The sequence below is a fragment of the Columba livia genome, chromosome 8 (assembly GCF_036013475.1).
Source record: "Columba livia isolate bColLiv1 breed racing homer chromosome 8, bColLiv1.pat.W.v2, whole genome shotgun sequence".
Classification (NCBI taxonomy): domain Eukaryota; kingdom Metazoa; phylum Chordata; class Aves; order Columbiformes; family Columbidae; genus Columba; species Columba livia.
This window is the reverse complement of record NC_088609.1, coordinates 1,561,197-1,579,175: the sequence shown is the minus strand read 5'-3', so window position 1 is coordinate 1,579,175 and position 17,979 is coordinate 1,561,197. Positions and strand designations below refer to the sequence as shown.

Here is a 17,979-nt window from a genome sequence, read left to right as displayed (position 1 = left end):
TCCTATGGATTGCACCCAGAAAAGGAGGTTTGCAAAGGATACAAGAAGTATTGAAAGGGAATGGAAGCTCTGTGTTTATACCTTTGGTGTGACAAGAGAGTATAAGACTCCCTTAAAGTGAAGCTTCTGTTTGGTTCAAGCTCTCTTTGGTATTGGCAATGCAGCCCACAAGCAACCTACAGCAACAGCCCCCACAAAGGGCATTTCTGCATCAGAACACACTTGCAGGGCTGCTGCATGGCCAGGGCAGAACACCCTCCTGCACCCAACGGTGAATGGCTAAATAAGCCTTTGTACATTCAGAGACATTCACTTTGAGTCTAGAAGTAGCCAGGAGAGCATAAGCGTTTGCTTCCAGCCTCTCATTTGGCACAGAAGACAGAAGTAAGATTTCACAGTAATATAACAAACATGGATGTATAAGACCCCTACTCTATGGAATCCTATTTTGTTTCCTCCTATCACAGGAAATTTAGCTGAGAAATGAAAGTGATTTAGCTTCCTAGAAGCAAGAGTACAACGGATTAATTGAGGTCAGAACTAATGCAACCCGTGCATTTTTCAGGAGCAAATTCAGTCTGGTATGAAGTCTGGCAGATGATGCCCTCAAGCTCCTGAGGGCTCCATCATTACCACAACAGGCACTTTCTGGGTTCAATGTTTTTCTCTAGTACAGCTACTGCTACCAAAGGCATCCTATACCAGTGCCTACAGAACTCAGCTTCGTTTCTTTAGGAGAAATTTAACCCCTGGAAACAGCTAAGCAAGGTCACCAAGTCTGTCCCTTCAGAAAGGTTCTTTTCACATGTAAAGGCTTCATTAGCTGCATTTACTCTTGCATTTAAAACATGCCCTGCCCTGTCTTTGGGCTATCACCACAAGCAGCTTTTAACCCCAACAGTTTATTCCTCTTCTTTACCCACAATAGAAGACAGAGGTTGGCTAAAATTCCAAGCAGGAGCAACAAGTTTCAGAACGACTCTTCTCACACATACAACTGCCTTTCCCACACAAAACCAGAAACCCATGCACACAAACACACACAAGCCAAAACATCAAGTCCCACTCGTGTTGTAGCAACTTCACTCTCTTACTAATACCTTCAGGGATTCTGCAGGATGCAATTCAAAGCATTTGAAGGCACTGCCTCCATGAGGTGGACTAGAAGACAGCCACTACTTTTAAGAGGCAATCTTGGAATCTGTCTAGAGATAAAATCCTTCCTAGCATGCGGAGAACCTTGGTCACAGCAGGTTTAATCACCAGCCCAGAGAGTTATTGTGCAACAGCAGGGCTCCTGAGACAGCCGGTAGGAGACCGGTTTTCAGGCAGTCTCTCCTTTTCTACTCTGTTCTTTAAACGTAGAATCAAAATGTATACAAAGTTTTCAGACTTTTTCCTGCCCTCTGGTGGTGAGAGGGTGGATATTAAAAACACAGACCAGGAAAGTTAACGGAAAAAATCAAGAGACATTGCCCAGGGTAGTCTGGTTTTTCATTTACTACCACCTGATTTAAGGTGAAGCAAGAGAGAGCATTCATTTAAGAAGCTGTAATGAAAAATGATTGATTGAAAAGTCATTTTTGCTCCATTTCTTATGGATAAGAGTCCCAGGTGTCTGTTTTCTTTATATTTTTGTTTTAATGGCTGCTCCCTATTCAGGCCATAAGCTTCAAGGTCGGCTTCAGGTCAGATTACACTTAGCACAAGATGCTCAGCATCTATAGCCCCGGCTGTGGAATCCCTCTCCCTCCCCTCTTGCACTGGCTCTCCCACTCTGGAAAAATGCATTAAAGTGCCAAATTTGGAGTACAAGTGTTCATTTTTACGCTTAGATGACATGGTGGATGCCACACCAGCAAATGTTAAAAACGACAGATGACATCCTACTAATAGAACATGCTACGTCTATGAGGAAAATACACAGCCAAGTATATCTAGACATGCTTTAGCTTGCAATTACTGACTGGTGGCAAGAGCCAAAGCATACATGACAAATTTAAACATAGCAGTCACCACATGTCTCCTACAACTTTCCATGCACATGATTAGTGAGGGACAGTTACTTAACTCTCACAAAGAAAATAAAATCTAGAAGCCAAAGAGAGGAAAATAAGACTAAGAATACTGGGGGAAAATAATTCCTATTGACAGATCTGGGACAAAATCAAAGCCTTTGGAAAGTTGGCTGACCACCAGTTTTTAGAGAGTCTGGACTTGCACAGATTCTACACACAGACATCTGCGCACACTACATACATATATAGGCATCATCTGACAGCCGACTCTGTCTTTAAGGGTTAATAATTTACTTGCCTTAACAGTGTAATGTGGAAGTCAGAAAATATTAATAGCGTATGTTCTCTTAAATAAAAATATTGGGGGGAAGGAAAATTAGGAAAAAAATATCGAAGAAAGGAAAGAAACCTAAACCCACAACTTCAGAAAAATTCCTCAGAAATCTGACCAGCCCGTGGGAGATGAGTTCAAGCTCTAAGATGCATTCGCACTGTTGTGTGTTGTGCTATAAAAGCCCTGCAGTGATTCCAGTTGGTTAGAAAATGGTCTATAAGAGCAAAGTGAAAACAACAGCCCTCTTCACCCCGGACCTTATCCCTACTTATCTCCGAACACAACACAAGCACCAGTGCTCGTGATGACCATCACAGCCTGAGGAGCAGAGCACCACCCTACCTTGGGGTGCAAAGGGTGCTCATGAGAATATACTCTCTGAGGACTAACTCTCCACCTCCGTCCCTGACCCTCACAACAAGCGGTTAACAACCATCAGGAAAACTTCCTAAAAAGGCTAGCCTGAAGCATGATAATAACTCCTGAAAGACCAAAACAGAAACAAAAGCTTCTTAATCCATCTTTCTACCAAGAGGCCCTCGGGGCTTTCGCCTGCCTTTTAAGGGAGTGAGCTGCAGCTCAGCAGCTGCGCCATGTGTGAAATATTATAGCACTTGCTTTTAACTGCTGGATGAGGTGCCTAATGATTCTAGAGAGGTCTGGCTACTGCTGCAAGTGCTGCACAGCTGGAAGGAGACAGAGGTGTGCATCCAAGTTTACAATGCTTCTACATCTGCAGGAAGACGGGGTATTTGTATCCAAAATTCACTTGCCAGTGGATTCTTTATATTGGAATACGAAGAAGGATGACAGAAACAATACAGGTCTGAATGGGGAGATGACCTTGTGGTCATTTTCCACAGGAACGCAAAGATTCTTGCTTAGATTTAAGCTGTGTGTAAAACAAAGGATGAAGGACCAATAGACAGAATTTAGTACATTCTAACATATGGACAACACGCTTCTCAGAGTATCTCGCTTAATCGAAAACTGGAAGATGTAATAGGGAGCTGCTGTCAGGCCACAGGAAGCTGGTGTTTGGACTACACATATCTATATATCCCTAGCAGAGAACAGGCCAAAGGGGGCAGGGAAGGTCTTGGCTAGATCAAGACAGGTAGAAAATGACTAAGGAGTTAGTTATGTGCTCAGGGTGTTAATGAGGAAGGCTGAGTCTGAACTGAATGAAACCAAGGAGAAAAATGAAGAATTAAAAAATAAAGCTTGTAACTCATTATGTATTCCCTTATTGGCTGATTCACCCAACCTCAGAAGTCACAATTCTGCTCTTCCAAATACAAGATGCCTCTTACACCTAGGGAATCTTTGAGATTAGCTTCCATATCTTAATACTTCAGGTGGTGAGCACAATCAAACTTCTAAGAAGAAATCTCTTTACCAAAACCAAAAAAAATCCTGACAGGTCCCATATGCACTGCACTGGCGTTTGGATATTAAATCTGCAACACCTAACTCTGCCAAAATGCTTCCCAGGACTGCAAAAATTGAACTCCTCATTGTGCCCTCACCTGACTGCCAAAAGGATCCTTTTTATCCCTTCTTTTGACTCCCCCACACAAAAGATTCCAAAGGTGGAGAAAGCACCTAATTTCACATTTGGCAATGCTAGAAACAACGCAGCAATGGCCTGGAGATGTTTGTGATTTCTACTTGTCTTGACACTAATTATACACACAAGGCAGTTCCATCCGCAGCGAGCAGAATGGCTCAATGCACAGCGGAGTTGAGTGCCTTCAGATCCGTGCATTTCCCAGTGAGTCAAGCATGCATTATAACTGCAGTCACAGCAAGTTTCTGATGTGCTTCTCCAAGACGGATGCCTCCTTTTTCTTTCTCTTATTTTGCCCCCTCTTTTTTTGATTTAATTTTTGCTACAAAACACAACGTTTCTCCGAGACAATCAGAGCATGACTTCCATCCAGTTGTTTCATCAGGCAAAGCGTGCCACCCGCTTTTTCACATCCCTTTTTTTTTTTTCCCCTTTTTGAATAAACTCTCCATTATCAAAACAACATCATTTACAAAGTACCACCTCAGCAGCATGCCTCAGCCCTCATTTCACAGGGCCATGCCAGCAGCCACAAACAGAATCAAAGCATCCAATTAAAAATCCATATTCATTAACAAACATCATGTGTACTATAATGCCCTGCATTGACTGTGCCACCACAGGAGGTGGGAAACTTGCTGAGATTTGCTGCTCTCAGTCTGAAGCTGTTTTATTAAAGGAAGGCTTTTACATTTGCTACCTCTGGGGTCAGCAAGAGACCCAGTGTCCTGTTAGGACAGCACAAGTGACAGCTGTTGATCTTTTGCCTTAGATGCCAGACATTGGACCCTGCAGGATGAGGAACACGCTGAGAAAACCATGAAACATCGCCAGACCTTTTCCACTGTGGTCTTTAGGTACCAGCAGGGCCAGCCACAAACCAATCTGTGGCATTACAAGCACCCAACACAATAAACTCTGCATATGCTTGATTGATGCAGCTCATCGGCTAGGCAGGGCCAAGCTGATGTAGGAAATTAGCACATTGCCTTGGCTTCAGGGAAGTTACATTGATTTACACTGCCAGCAATTTACCACCAGAGAAAGTCACATACCATAAGTACAATATTTCAGGCCTACACAATAAAGTTATATGAACGCATGCCAGGATTATTTATTTATTTGTACCCACAAGCCTGAGATTTACAACTCTTTAGAAAAACATGAACTGGGCAATTTGCTTTCTATTTTTAGCAGGGATGTTTTGTACAGGAACAGCTGTCAGCCACTGGGAGCTCTGCTCCTCACGGCAGCAGCTCCAGACAAATAGAGGCCTCTTGGAATTAAACTGGAGAGCCAGGGTCACTGCTTTGTGGTAGAAAAGAAGCTGAAGATACTAGACAGCAAGAAGACATAAGCACTTAAGGGAGGACCACTCCCTGAACATTTTCAGTCTGTTTTCCTAAGGAAAGGAGCCTTACATGACTACATCACACATACATGAGCCTGTCAGTTCTTCCTGAACAGCCTAAGAGCTCACAGTGCAGTTCTGACCCAATTCAGCAAACATTCACAAGACTCTGAGGTCATATATTCCACTTCCCTGAGAAGAGAGGCAGCTGGGGAGAGGCCAGAGATTCTGCTAATAACCTCACTGTGGGGAAAAAACCTGTCGCATAAACTCACTCTTCCATCAGATCCAAATTTACGCCAGCCCAATACGTGCATCAATAGGAGGTCAGGTCTCAGCAGACCTGCCGTCGCCATGCAGACACTCACCTTGGCACACGAAGGAAGACGGTGTTTCCCCGGGGTGGACTCGGGCAGTGATGAACACCACTTTCTGTTCAGCCCCTGGACACAGGTTCTCTGCAGCAGGAGGGGTGGCAGGGGACAGGCAGAAAAAGAGAGGAAAGTTCTTAAACTGGGTCCCATAGGTAGGACACAAAGGGCCATTAATATTAAAGCATATCCTTTTATTAAAATTGGTCATACATTATAAATAAGCACAATCTATAATTCAAGGAGGTAGCATCCCCAGGTCGCTGTACCAGGCCATATAGCAGACTGCACAGGGGCTGCAAAACTAATGATGCACAGCCAAATCTGCAACAACACAGTTAACTCTCTTTAAAACCCAAGATGTACTACAGCAAGTTTAACTGCACTGTAATTGCTCTCTCACTTGTGATAAATATCCCCCTGGGGCAGCAAGAACAGCCATAGGGGTCCATTCACAACCTAAAGCCAAGTGCACCCTGCATTACTGCTTGGTATAAGCCTTAGCAGTGCCAAACAACATCAAGTGCTCACAAATGACATTTCCTGAGCTTTGCTCTGGGGTACTTGGGGAGGGTGCTTTTTTGTTTGTGTTTCTTTGTGGGGTTTTTGGTTTATTTGTTAGTTTGCCCCCTTTTTTTGGTATTTTTTTTTTGTTTTCAAGCTGTAACTGTTTGGGATTGCATCTGGAAGAGACGCTCAAAAATAAAGTGTGGAAAAGAGACCAGGATTAATTTCAGCAACCTTTTCCAGTCAGGGTGTGAAAACATGCTGGGTCCCCTTCAAATTGTAATTTTAAGGGTGAAGGGAACAATTTCAGTTCCCAATTACAATTCCACTTCCATATGAGTTTGAATTTCAATTTGAATTTCAACTTCAGTTTCAATTTCAATAATCTCAACTGTTCCCTTTGGGGAATTTTGGTTCCCAATTACAATTCAATTTCAATTCAACAATTACAATTTCCCATTGAAATTGTAATTTGACGGGTGGAAAGGAGACTTAGATCCCAACTACACTGAATTTAACATAGGTTAACCCCCCCAGTATTGAAACCACACGACTTCAGCCACTTGCCTCAGCTGTAAAGTGCATGGGTCAAACAGGATGTTTTCTCTGTTTGTGCGGTGACAGCCTTTAATCAACAGGAAATAAAAATTGCTCCCTTTCAAAATGGGTTCTGGCAATTTTAGAGACCATAAAGGGTGAGGACCTCAGATGTCTGATCTAGATCTGAACACACACAGCAGTGATACTAAACACAGCAAAGATCCAATTGCTACAGACTTCAAATCTTTGTTATGAAAAAAAAGGTTTACACACTGAAAGGAGATTGAAACCTTAATCCAAGCTCCCCCCTCAACCCCCTGCCCCTAAATTGCATAGATGGATTACATATATACCCAAACACACACTTTTAATTTCAAATAGGTTTGGCAGTCCTTGAGACCATACTGAAGATATTTTTTTAATTTCCTGAATTCTTCAAAATGCTCCATTTCCCCAAAGCTAAAGCAAACCAAACAGCACCACAGCAACAATTGTCTCCTGAGAACAACCAAAAATATATCCATCTCAGCAGGCTTATTTTTATTTCCTTAACCTCTCTATATGTCCTACAGCTGCTCACCCTGTAACTCAACCATTCATTTGTTCTTTCATACTCCAGCTTCACCACTGTCCTTGAGCCCCGGAGGCAAAGAAGTATAAGAAAGTGTCTCTGACAAACCCATCATGGGGTCAATTTTGTCTGCAGGAGAAAAGTGGGAGGCAGCAAAAAGGAACACAACACCATCAGCCAGAAGATGATGACCACCCCACAGCATTTGCATCAACATTTAGTGGGGGAGGAAGGAGATAAATCAGCAAACCAACTTTAATGAGCAAAAGGAGAAAGCTGGGATCACTTTGGCAAGGGGAAAGCTCTCCTCCCCTCTTGGAAAAGCAGCATCACAAAGGGGTAGCAATACTCAGCAATGTGATGGCCACTGTTTGCAGCTGGAACAGCTCCTGGGTCAGGAAATCTTTGAGAGGATTAGTTTGAGGTTTTTTGTGGGCATGTTTTGTATGTTTTTAATTACAACTTTTGGTTATTTATGCTTCACCCTTTCTAATAGTTATTAAAATCATTAGTCAGTTCAGTATTCTCTGGAGCTGAAGAGAACTTGCCCAGTTTAGGGCTCCATGTGAAGCTGCCTGAAATCAACGGGAGATGTAGCACTGGGCGCAAACCGGGACCTCAGTTCCCTCCACCCTGCACTCAGTGCCAAGTGACTTCACTTCACCTTGGTCTATAATCCTGATGCATCACTCGTTTTCCAGCCAAGTACACTTGCTGCAGAGTGTGAATGCACAACTTTGCAATGTACAGCCTTCCAGAGCACACGGCCTCCTAGACTTGCAGTGCTCAACGTGATGAAAAGCACAGCTGGCTGCCCATCTTCACGTGGCAGATGTTCTCTCCAAGTTTGTCAAGCCCAAACCTCTGTAAATTTTTTTCTTTAAGCAATATCCTGCATTATTCATACAGAAGCAGTAAAGCACACGGCACATGTGGCTGTGCACATGTGCATCTCTTTCTGGTATTTTTGCTGCATGAAATAGTGTGACCTATTAACTAATTTTTTTAAGAGTCTTTCATTTTCAGTGTTTGTATTTCAGAATGTGTGCATCTGCATAAGAAAATATTCTTAAGTGTTTCTGCTAACATTTTCGCATCTTTAACGCAGCTTGGAAAGCCTGAAAAATTCAGTAGTGTCTCCTAGATGAGTGAAATCCCTAAATACAAGGTTCTGTGAACACATGGGAAAAATCAAGCTGGCAGGCTGGCCTTCAGTTCTGCGGGTCCTCTTCAATCACAGTTCAGCTATTCCAAAAGCTGGTAGAACAGGAACATATGAAGCAACATGTATGCCCATTAGCCAGTGTACAGGATGAGGTGCACCGAGGGCTTCCGATATGAACCAAGGAGCAGTTCACACTGAATACCTTAACACCCAAGAGTTTGAGATGCGGACTCTTAACCCAGCTGGTACAGGACATGCATTATTTACAGGCTGGGCTCCCAGCCTGAGCCCTAACCCAGCACCAGCACATCGTAACCCATCCATCCCGACACACCACAGGTGGTCTTTGGAATCATATTCAGCCTCGCATGCTTGTCTGGGTCTCTGTAACATCTTGTGATAAAGAGGCTGACAAATATGTATGTACATGCACAGACCTCCAAACAGTCCCTTAAGTCCAAACCGCAACAGCACTGTTTTCTCTGTCTGTGGTTTTACAAATAGCCTAACAAAGAAAGAGTGGAAGAGAAAGGAAGGATAACTATGGTAGTCAGGATTAAAAAAAAAAGATTAAAATAAAAAAAGCTTTGTAGTTTTTTATCTTTCCTTTACCAATTGTATCAGGTGTCCATGTTCAAGTGCAGGGCTGAGCTCTGAGGCAAAGCTGGGCTGCCCCCAGCTCAACCTGCAATGTCCCCACCACAGGGCACAGCCCAGCCCCTCAGCGAAGGTGGTGGCACCTCCTTGACAGTGTGTTCAAGGAAGGGAAAAAACACCACAAAGTGAGGAGTGAGAAGAAAATAGTGAGAAACAGGGTCAGAGGAGGAGGAGAGGGAGCGCTCCAGGTGCTGGGGCAGAGGCTCCCTTGGGCACTCTGGAGAGACCAGGCTGGAGCAGATACCCACACTGCAGCCTATGGAAGACCTCGTGCTGGACCAGAGTCTCCTGCAGGACCACAGGAAGGGCCATGGCTGGAGCATGGGAAAGCACGAGGAGGAAGGAGCAGCAAAGAGGAGCTGTTTTCAACCAGTCACAACCCCAGTACCCATCCTCAGCACCATTGGTGGGGATGGGGTTGGGTTGAGGTGTCAGGAATGAAACAGGACATGGGAAAATACAGGGGGTGGTTGGGGAACGTGTTGAAGTTTCTCTTTGATTCTTACTGTCCAAGTCTATCTTAATTGGCAATAAGTTAAACTATTAATAATTTTTCCCTAAGTCTGCTTTGCCCTCGATGGTAATTGGTAAGTGATATATCCCTTTATCTTAACCCACAAACCATTTCATCTTACTTTCTACCCCCTGTGCTGTAGAAGAGGGAGCAACTGGTTGGGCATCTGGCAGCTGTCCAAGTTTAACCCATCAAACCAGTAATGGATGCAACAACTAAAAAACACTGCTTCATATTTTAATTCAAATGATACATTGAAAATACATCCTATTTTCTACTTCAGGATTGAAAAGATCAATCAAAATTAAAAAGATTAGAAGTGTATAGCTTTGCTCAGTAGATGCCAAAAGCACTTAAGCAAAATTACAGGAAGGTACACTCCATTTAGCCACAGCTTGGCCAATAGTGGAAATGCAGTGAAAGTCTGTTGTGGTGCCCCTTCCACCTTTCCGACTGCCATAGGAATGCATCTGACAAACAAAACTATTTGCTGAAAAAGTTGTCCAAGAGAAGACATTTATAGATTTCTGGAATTATTTCTTTTTTATTTTCTCTTCTAGAAAGTATCTTGAAGATTGAACTGAACATTTTACTTTCCCTCTGAAGGCTACCACTACCATCACCATTGATAATGTTTGCTTTGACTCAAGAATCTGATGGGGACCTAAACAATCTGCCACTGCTTGTTCCACCCTCATAGCCTGCTTCTCACCCACTGTCCTCTTCAGCAGAGAATTCCCCTGGGCAAAGCTGTGAAGATCTGAGGTGCTAGTCAGAATAAATAACACTAACCTCAACATCTATTCTGGCACTAAAGCCACCACAATGGTGATAAACACCAAGCAAATGTCATACTGAAAAGAAACCCAGTTAGCTGCAAGCAAACAACTCAGATCTCTCACTCTGAATATCACTTACACTGTTTGGACCTCAACTCACGTTCTTTATCCTCTACTGCTATAGCACATACAATCCCACTAGCAACAGTCCCCCAACTCTCAACCAGAAAACAGCAATTTCCACTCTTGGTTACATGTTACACTAGTGCAACTAAAACAGGGTCCCATAGAAAACATTTTCTACTTAAAAAAATCATATCTAGAAGTTTCATGCATAAATGTTAAGTTTATGTAATCCCATTTGCACTAGCAGAATGACGTGCTGTAACAGAACTGAGCTAGAACTGTGCTCCACATCCAGGACCTTCCCTGCTACCACAGCAGACCAGAAACAAACCGCAGAGAGACTGCAGATCTGTGGTTTCTATAATTCTTGTAGCACTGGTATAGTAATGATGCAAGGGCACAAATCAGTACTAGGGCTGATGGAATACAAAGGAAGAGCGAGTCTGACCCCAGTAGGCTACTCCAGACAGCCTTTAACTGGCAGTGCCTATCAGGAGAACTCCAAAGTGAATTCCATTCCTTTGCAGAGGACTTCAAAGTTGTGCCAGGCCCTAGGAAACCTTGCCTTTCTCCCCTCCTACATCTCACCCCATCTGTACAAGACCAGAAGGCTCTAATCAGAAGAAATGTAAATCCATCACCCTAAAAACATAGGCCCAAAAAAAGCATTTGATTTGAATACACATATTTTCATAAAATACGTGTATCCATCACAAATTCCATATTATCGTCCTTTCTCAGGTACTTTGCAGTATGAGGTGGGCTCTTGCCAGCATTTTATAGTTAAAACCCTGCGAGTTAAAGACTCCAGGGAAGAAATCAAAATATTTGTATTGCATTACCCTTCACTGTGCTATCTCGGCTTGTCTGTGTCCAACAGAACCGCAACATCTGCGTCGCAAGCAAACCCTGATGTCATTGCCGTCCTGACTGCCTAGTCTCTACCGCATTAACCTGCTTTAGCAAATTAAATCCAAGCGGCATTTGCTGTACTCTGACTTGTCCTGGGAGACCAGATTAGCACCTAATTCCATTTATTTTTGTTACTTCTGGTCACAAATGTCATTTTGGGTAAGAGCGCACATCTTGGCAACACAGAGCACAAAAAACATCAGTTTTGGTCACTACCAATTCCCATTGGACTTGGTGAGGTCACGCAAACAAAAGCTTTTTCTTTCTTGCCTTCTAATAGTTGGAGTGGTACAAAAACTACACGGCACAGGAGGTAAAAATAATGCCATTTGGACCACAGAGAGGGGGAGCAAAGATTGAACTACAGGTTTTTGGAAGTCATGTAGCCATTCCAATGTACTTGTACTCAGAAAGGGAGGCAGCAGCATCTTGGCTCCCATGCAAGGAGCCAAGGTCTGGGCAGAGAGCATTGCTACAAGGTGCCCTTGTTGCTCATTGACTCCCCTCACCTACCACCACCTTCAGACCACCTCATCTGCAATATGGAAGGGTATTTTTTAGCAAAGCCTCGCTTGTGCATGGACATTCTACCCAGCAATGGTCCTGCATGTAATGCTGCAAACTGGTTCCAAACCTTTCAAGTTCTAGATTTTCTTTGAGGTTCTGGCCCTGACTCTGTCAGGCTCTTCAATATGCGATTTGTTTGATGGACTTCTATAGTGACTAAAACCACACTCAAATAGAAGTGTTGGCGTAAGAGCTTTGCTGAGTTGGGGCTGTTTAGCAGGAAGCCTGCCCCTGAGATCATTGTCACAATGTTTTACAGTTGGAGATTGTGCAACTATTATCCTTTATTACCCATTTTATGCAAAAGTGTCTCTTTCTTTTTACATTCCTCTTAAAAGCAAAGCTATTTTGGAGCATTTAATATTATTTAATCTCTTTACTCTGGCAGCGTAGAAATTACAGCGACCATTACAATGGTCCTGTGTGTGCATATGCTTTATTGATGTATATGCTGACCTAATATCAAATTGATTTTGCTCATCTTTTCTGCTGACCACAAAAAAATGCAAATTGGGTTTTATATTTGCACACTAATTTTATTGGGCCCCTGTGTCTTCATAAAAAGATAAAGTTTGGGCTAATAAAAATAAAACATTTCTGGTGCTAATATAGGCAAATATTTATGTAGTCAGGTAACAAATTGGTTTGTCATTTAGGGGAACATAAAGAGCACTAAAATCATCTTTAGGCAAAATAGATTGGTGGCTTTTGCTTAGCTTTTAGCTTTCATTTGCAAAATCAATTTAATGTAGCGCAGTGTCTCAAAGACAGGGTGACACAGGATTAAGACATTCATTGTATTTCCCCTCCACAGCTCCCCCTGATTCAGAGGCCCTGGGATTTGGGTTTGCTCTTGTTCGAAGCAAATTAAATATGTTCCAGCAGAAAAGAGAAAAAAGGAACATTCAGACTGATGCCATAAGCGAGCATCCTAAATGGACGGACACAAGGGAAGGGCAGGAAAGTGGGACCCAAATGTTCTGAAGGCAGATGCTGAAAGAGTTATCAACACTTGTCAGTGCCACCAGGAAGCTGGAGGTGCAATCCTTGAGAGATCTCCTTGCCTGGCTATTTCTTTGTTCTTCCTCCTTTTCCTTTTTCAGCCCTCTGTAACAATGCCTTTCACATCTCTTTAACTGCCAGCAATCTCTGCTGGAATGCAGCTAAGTGAACTTTGATGACAGTTTAAGTAGATGGGCATATATCAACAGCCTAACTTCTATTTATTGAAATCGGTTGACCTATATAAATCCCAGAGCAGGCACTATTTCTATCCAGCTCTTGTTTCTCATCCCCTCCATCAATTGCAGGGTATTTTGGAGAGGTTCCATGCAGTGGGGAGTTACATAAACAGTCTCAATGTTAATACTTGACTGCATTTTCATCCTAAATAGTGCAGCAAAGGGATCTGACTGTAAAGCAAAAGGCCAGAGATATCTCCTGGTAATATTATGCTGAAGCATAGATCAAACGACACCGCAGAGCTGTTTGCAAAATCAGAAATGGCAAATATCTATAGAGCAAGATCCCCCTTACCTCCCAGCCCCACTTGGTTGGGTTTAATCTTCACTATATCTTGGGAGAAGCCATTTTTCCATTTGGGCTGATACTGGCAGCTTGCTGCACTTCCAAGGCAGGAAAATTAACCACATGCAAACCCACTCAAGGTGCACTCAGCTCTTTCCTCCCTCCTCATGGCCACTACAAAAAACCAAACCAAAACACACAAAAGAACCCACACCAACCAATCAAAAAACAAACCTCCCCCCCCAAAACCTCACAACCAAACAAAAAAACCCCACTCCTAAAACACCTGAGGTTTTGGTTTTAAATTATAAATATCCATTTGGACATTGGAACATACAGACCTATGATTAAGAATGGAAATAAGAATAGAAATCTGGAATATGAACAGCACATTATCGTCCTCAAACGGCCAAGGGGATGACAACTCACAATTAAGGATGCAGACAGTAGCATTTAATGTCACCTACCTGCATCACCGTCATATCATAACAGTTTAGCAGGCAGGTCCCCAGCCTGCTTTTCTCTTTCCCTCCCCTGCTTTGCTATTTATAAAGTCAGGTTGGAGTGTAGATAAACCCCTTGCCCTCCAGAGACTGGAGGCAGGCAGTAAATTATGGGAAGGCTAAGTGGTACATCAAATGTGTCTCTTCAAAGCTATATATCATCTTGTTAAATTTGATGTCTAATCCCAGAACCCCAGAAATCATTCCCAAAATCCCAGAAAATGCATGTGTCCTTCAGATGGTATAGAACTAGAAAGTAAGTTTTACCTGCAGGGAAAAACCAAAACAAGCAAAAAAACCCCAAACACACCAAGCCAAAAACATTCTAGCCATGATTTGCTAAAAGTCTTCATTTTACTTCAGTGTCTTTTAATGCCATTTGCTTAAATCCCATGAAGCTGGAACTCACCCTTCTGTATTTGAATACATGAACTCTGATCTACAGTAGCAGTTTCTTTTCTTGCAATGGTTGACATTAAGTTACAAACTGAATAAACCAAAACACATCCTATTTATCTCTAGAAATTTTACACCAGATAGCACTGCAGTAGCAGCACTTCTTCAGCTACCATGACTGACATTAATAAAGATCTTCAGCCATTCCACAGGGTTCTCTTAACTGAGCTCCACAGCCGCACATCAGCAAAGATAAAACAGAGCCACTGAGGTGCTGCCTGCAGCCACAAAGGAAGCAGGACTCATCTGTAGAGAGGAATCCAAGCTATCTGTCCCCTATCTTGCTCTCTCTGCACAGCTATCATCCTCTAGAAATGCTCAGCATCCTGGTAGCCTTTCACTTTATACAAAAGGACAGAAAGAAAATATTCAGATGCAAGACATTTCTACCTGCAACACTAGTTACACTGCTATCTTTTCAGTTTGTCTTTAAAATCCAGGGATTCAAAAGATATTGCTAGTGCCTGTTATAAAGCAATTCTCCATCAGCTCTCTCCCGTGGAGAGGGCTAAGGCTGTGTTTGTTTGCTCTAAGTATGCATGGGCTGAAAGATAAGAGAATAATTTATGTCAGAATTTCAGCCAAGATAACAAAGAGGGAATTACTAACCACTCAGAGTAGTCCAGCAGTTACAGGAGCAGCCAGGACACCTTTGTTCTGTTCTTTCCAGTTTTGCTGTGGATTTGCCTGTGATTAACTTCAGCGCCTAGATTTTCCCCGTGTAAAAACCAGAGCAAAACTGTCTGCACTTCAGAACAGAACTGAGGGTCCCAGCACAGCTGTACTCAAAACTCTTCCAGGTTCTCTGAGATGCAAAGCCACATCCTTGCACTCACATCGTGGATCCTTCCAAGGAAGGCAGTGCTGAAAAGCACATCTGAGGCTGTTGTGAGATGCAGCTCCACAATCTAACAGTCCAGGGTTTCTGAGCTCTCAAGGCCAATGGATAAAATAACAGGGAAGGAACAAGCTGCAACACAACATGCAGAACTCAGGAAAGGTGTTTCTGGGAAGCTGTAACTGGAAAACCTCTACTCACTGGGGCTATGCATCATATTCTTCACTTAAACAGGCAAAGAGCACAAGAGGAGCAGAAGTGAGAGAGAGGTGGAGAGGCATGAAATGATGGAAAAAGCTGGATAGATGCCTTTCTTAGAACAAGGTACCTGAGTAGGTCAGGTCTCATTCTGTGAGGAAGACAAAAAAAGAGTGAAAAAGCAGCAAGCAATAGAGTGAAAAAGCCCAGCAACCGGTGGACTAAAGGCTCAAACCCAGAGAAGCAGTGAAGCGATACAAGCAACACTGTCACTGGCTTCATCTCCTGTATTCCACCTTTTAGACACTGACTTGAACAACATGAACCCCTCTCTCATTCTTCCCAAAACACTGATTATAAAGAAGCAGGGACACTCCGTGTTTAATTACAGTACACAGGAGATGATTGTTTACACCCCCCCACATTGGACCTTCCCTGAGAGGAAGGACTGGGGCTGTCAGGGTTAAGCAAAATAAAGCCTTCAGTGTACAAGACCTGGCTTAAAAGCAGTGATCCCAGGCAGGGCGTGCAGGGTGTTCTGCAGGAGTTCTGGCCTTTACTGAACTATGACGGTAGCTGAGCTGGCGGTCAATAAAAAGCAGCCTGCTGAAATGAGATTCATGAAGAGCGGTGCTCCTCAGAACATGACATTGACCTCTCCAGGATGCGCCACCACTCTCCAGAGGGAGGCTTAAGTCCCCAAGATGGGAAAAAATACCCCAGTGAATATCCTCTCTTCACATTCACAGCTTCCCTGAAATCAGAATTCAGACTTGAACATGCAGCACCAACAATTAACATGCTCAGTAGAAGTTCTTGCCTACCAAATTCAAAATCCAAAGTGCCTCAGCAAGATGAGGGGAGCAGACTCCCCCGAGGGCTGAAACACCCCCACACAGCCCCACAGCAGCCAGAACCAAATCCTTCTTTGCTGACATGTTAGAGATTGGTTTCAAATTTGGATGAGAAGTGGGATCTTTTTGATCTAAGGGGATGGCAAAGATGGGGTGGAAAATGTCCCATTTTGACAAAATTGGGGTGACCTCTCCTGAAGGCACTGCTTTTGTTCGTTGATTATTCAGTTTTTAATCACACAGACATGATGTCAGGGCGTTACTGGGCTGGAAGGGTCTTAACAGCCCTAAATCAGCTCTGCCTCAGTAGATGTATTCCACTCACTTTTCACTGTGACTCCAGCACAAGCAAGTGTCACAGACATCACCCCAAAGAGAAACATACCGAGAATATCTGACCTGTACCACTTGCCCCACGGTCCGGCAGCACAAAGTCCTGTCATGCTCTTGTCCTTCAAAAGAAAATGGTGAGATGCGTGCCTACTTTCTGTCCTCACTAAGGGTCAAGAATTATGTAACTACCATTTTTATTCAGACGCTGCTTGTGTCATTTCCCCTCTGCAAAAATTAATTATCGCAAAGATGTTTAAATTCCACCCAGACACATAAAACCTTCTCCCACTCTATCCAACCTGCCATGTCTGTCCCCTGTCAAACCAAGTACAGTTCCTCTCGCAGACGTGATTCTTCTCTAAGATCTGTGAACACCACATCAACTTCACATGCACACAGGTGTCTACCAACCCTAATTGTCCTTTTTGTCCATCATTAGTTAGCAATAAATTTCAGAGGGGCAGTCAATCAATATAGCATGATGCGTACGTGAAAACCTATTGTGTTGTCTGCATATACACACACACTGGAAGGCTGTGTGAGTTCTGTAAAACACAGGTAGTCAGCAAACTGTTAAAACCAATTTATACACATGCTCTCACTCTCTCTAGGCAATAAGCCTATGGAGGATTTTAATTAAAGTCAAAGGAGCCTTTAAAAGTGGAGGGGGAGAAATCTAGCACAGCAAGAAATAAATTAATAAAAATGTGCTCGAAGCTGAAGCTCAAGGGGATCACTCTCAGTCATCATTTATTTAAAGGATGGGACACGTCAAAGGTAGGAATGTCAAGTGGGAGATGCTTAGAGGCAGCAGAGGACAGAGAAGGGGCTGACAAACTGGATGCCACAGTGTCTGTAGCAGATCACTTTTGTCACGTAGGTTATATTTGTGGCTGCCCACCTGCTGCTTGATATTCACAGCCTCTCAAACTTAGTCACTCAAATGTCTGTATTCCCTTTCACATGTGATCTGGGAAGGACCTTTTAGCTCATCTAGACCATCGTCATCTGGCCAGCACCCAATTTCTGTGGAAAACTATTCCATTGTCTCACTCCACGCATATTTTTCTTGATATTCAGCCAGCAATTTCTTTAGCTGAATTTCAATCTATTTTTCACTTGCCTCCTGGTGCTTATTTTTTTTTTAAATACCTTAATTTTGTATGCATTGTTTTAGCTTTTGCTCAGGCCATAGACTGTTCCAGAAGAACTAACTGACCTCTTCGGCTGAACCCTTACAGGCAGGCACACCACAGATCTGCTCGCTTCTCATGTCCTTGCAATCTTT

The 17,979-nt window shown here is 43.1% G+C and overlaps 1 protein-coding gene across 4 annotated transcripts in view; it reads right to left on the bottom strand.

The window, feature by feature from the left end:
* The window catches only part of LOC102088218 (BEN domain-containing protein 5), an 889,197-nt gene that overhangs the window by 209,349 nt on the left and 661,869 nt on the right, over positions 1 to 17,979 (bottom strand). For 2 of the 4 annotated variants that reach the window (XM_065071427.1, XM_065071428.1), the window contains exon 7: positions 5,642 to 5,731. The exons of the other annotated variants lie outside the window; for them this stretch is intronic. In XM_065071427.1, the coding sequence (XP_064927499.1) occupies positions 5,642 to 5,731 (90 nt within the window). The remainder of the gene's footprint in view (positions 1 to 5,641; positions 5,732 to 17,979) is intronic. 4 annotated transcript variants of the gene reach the window in all.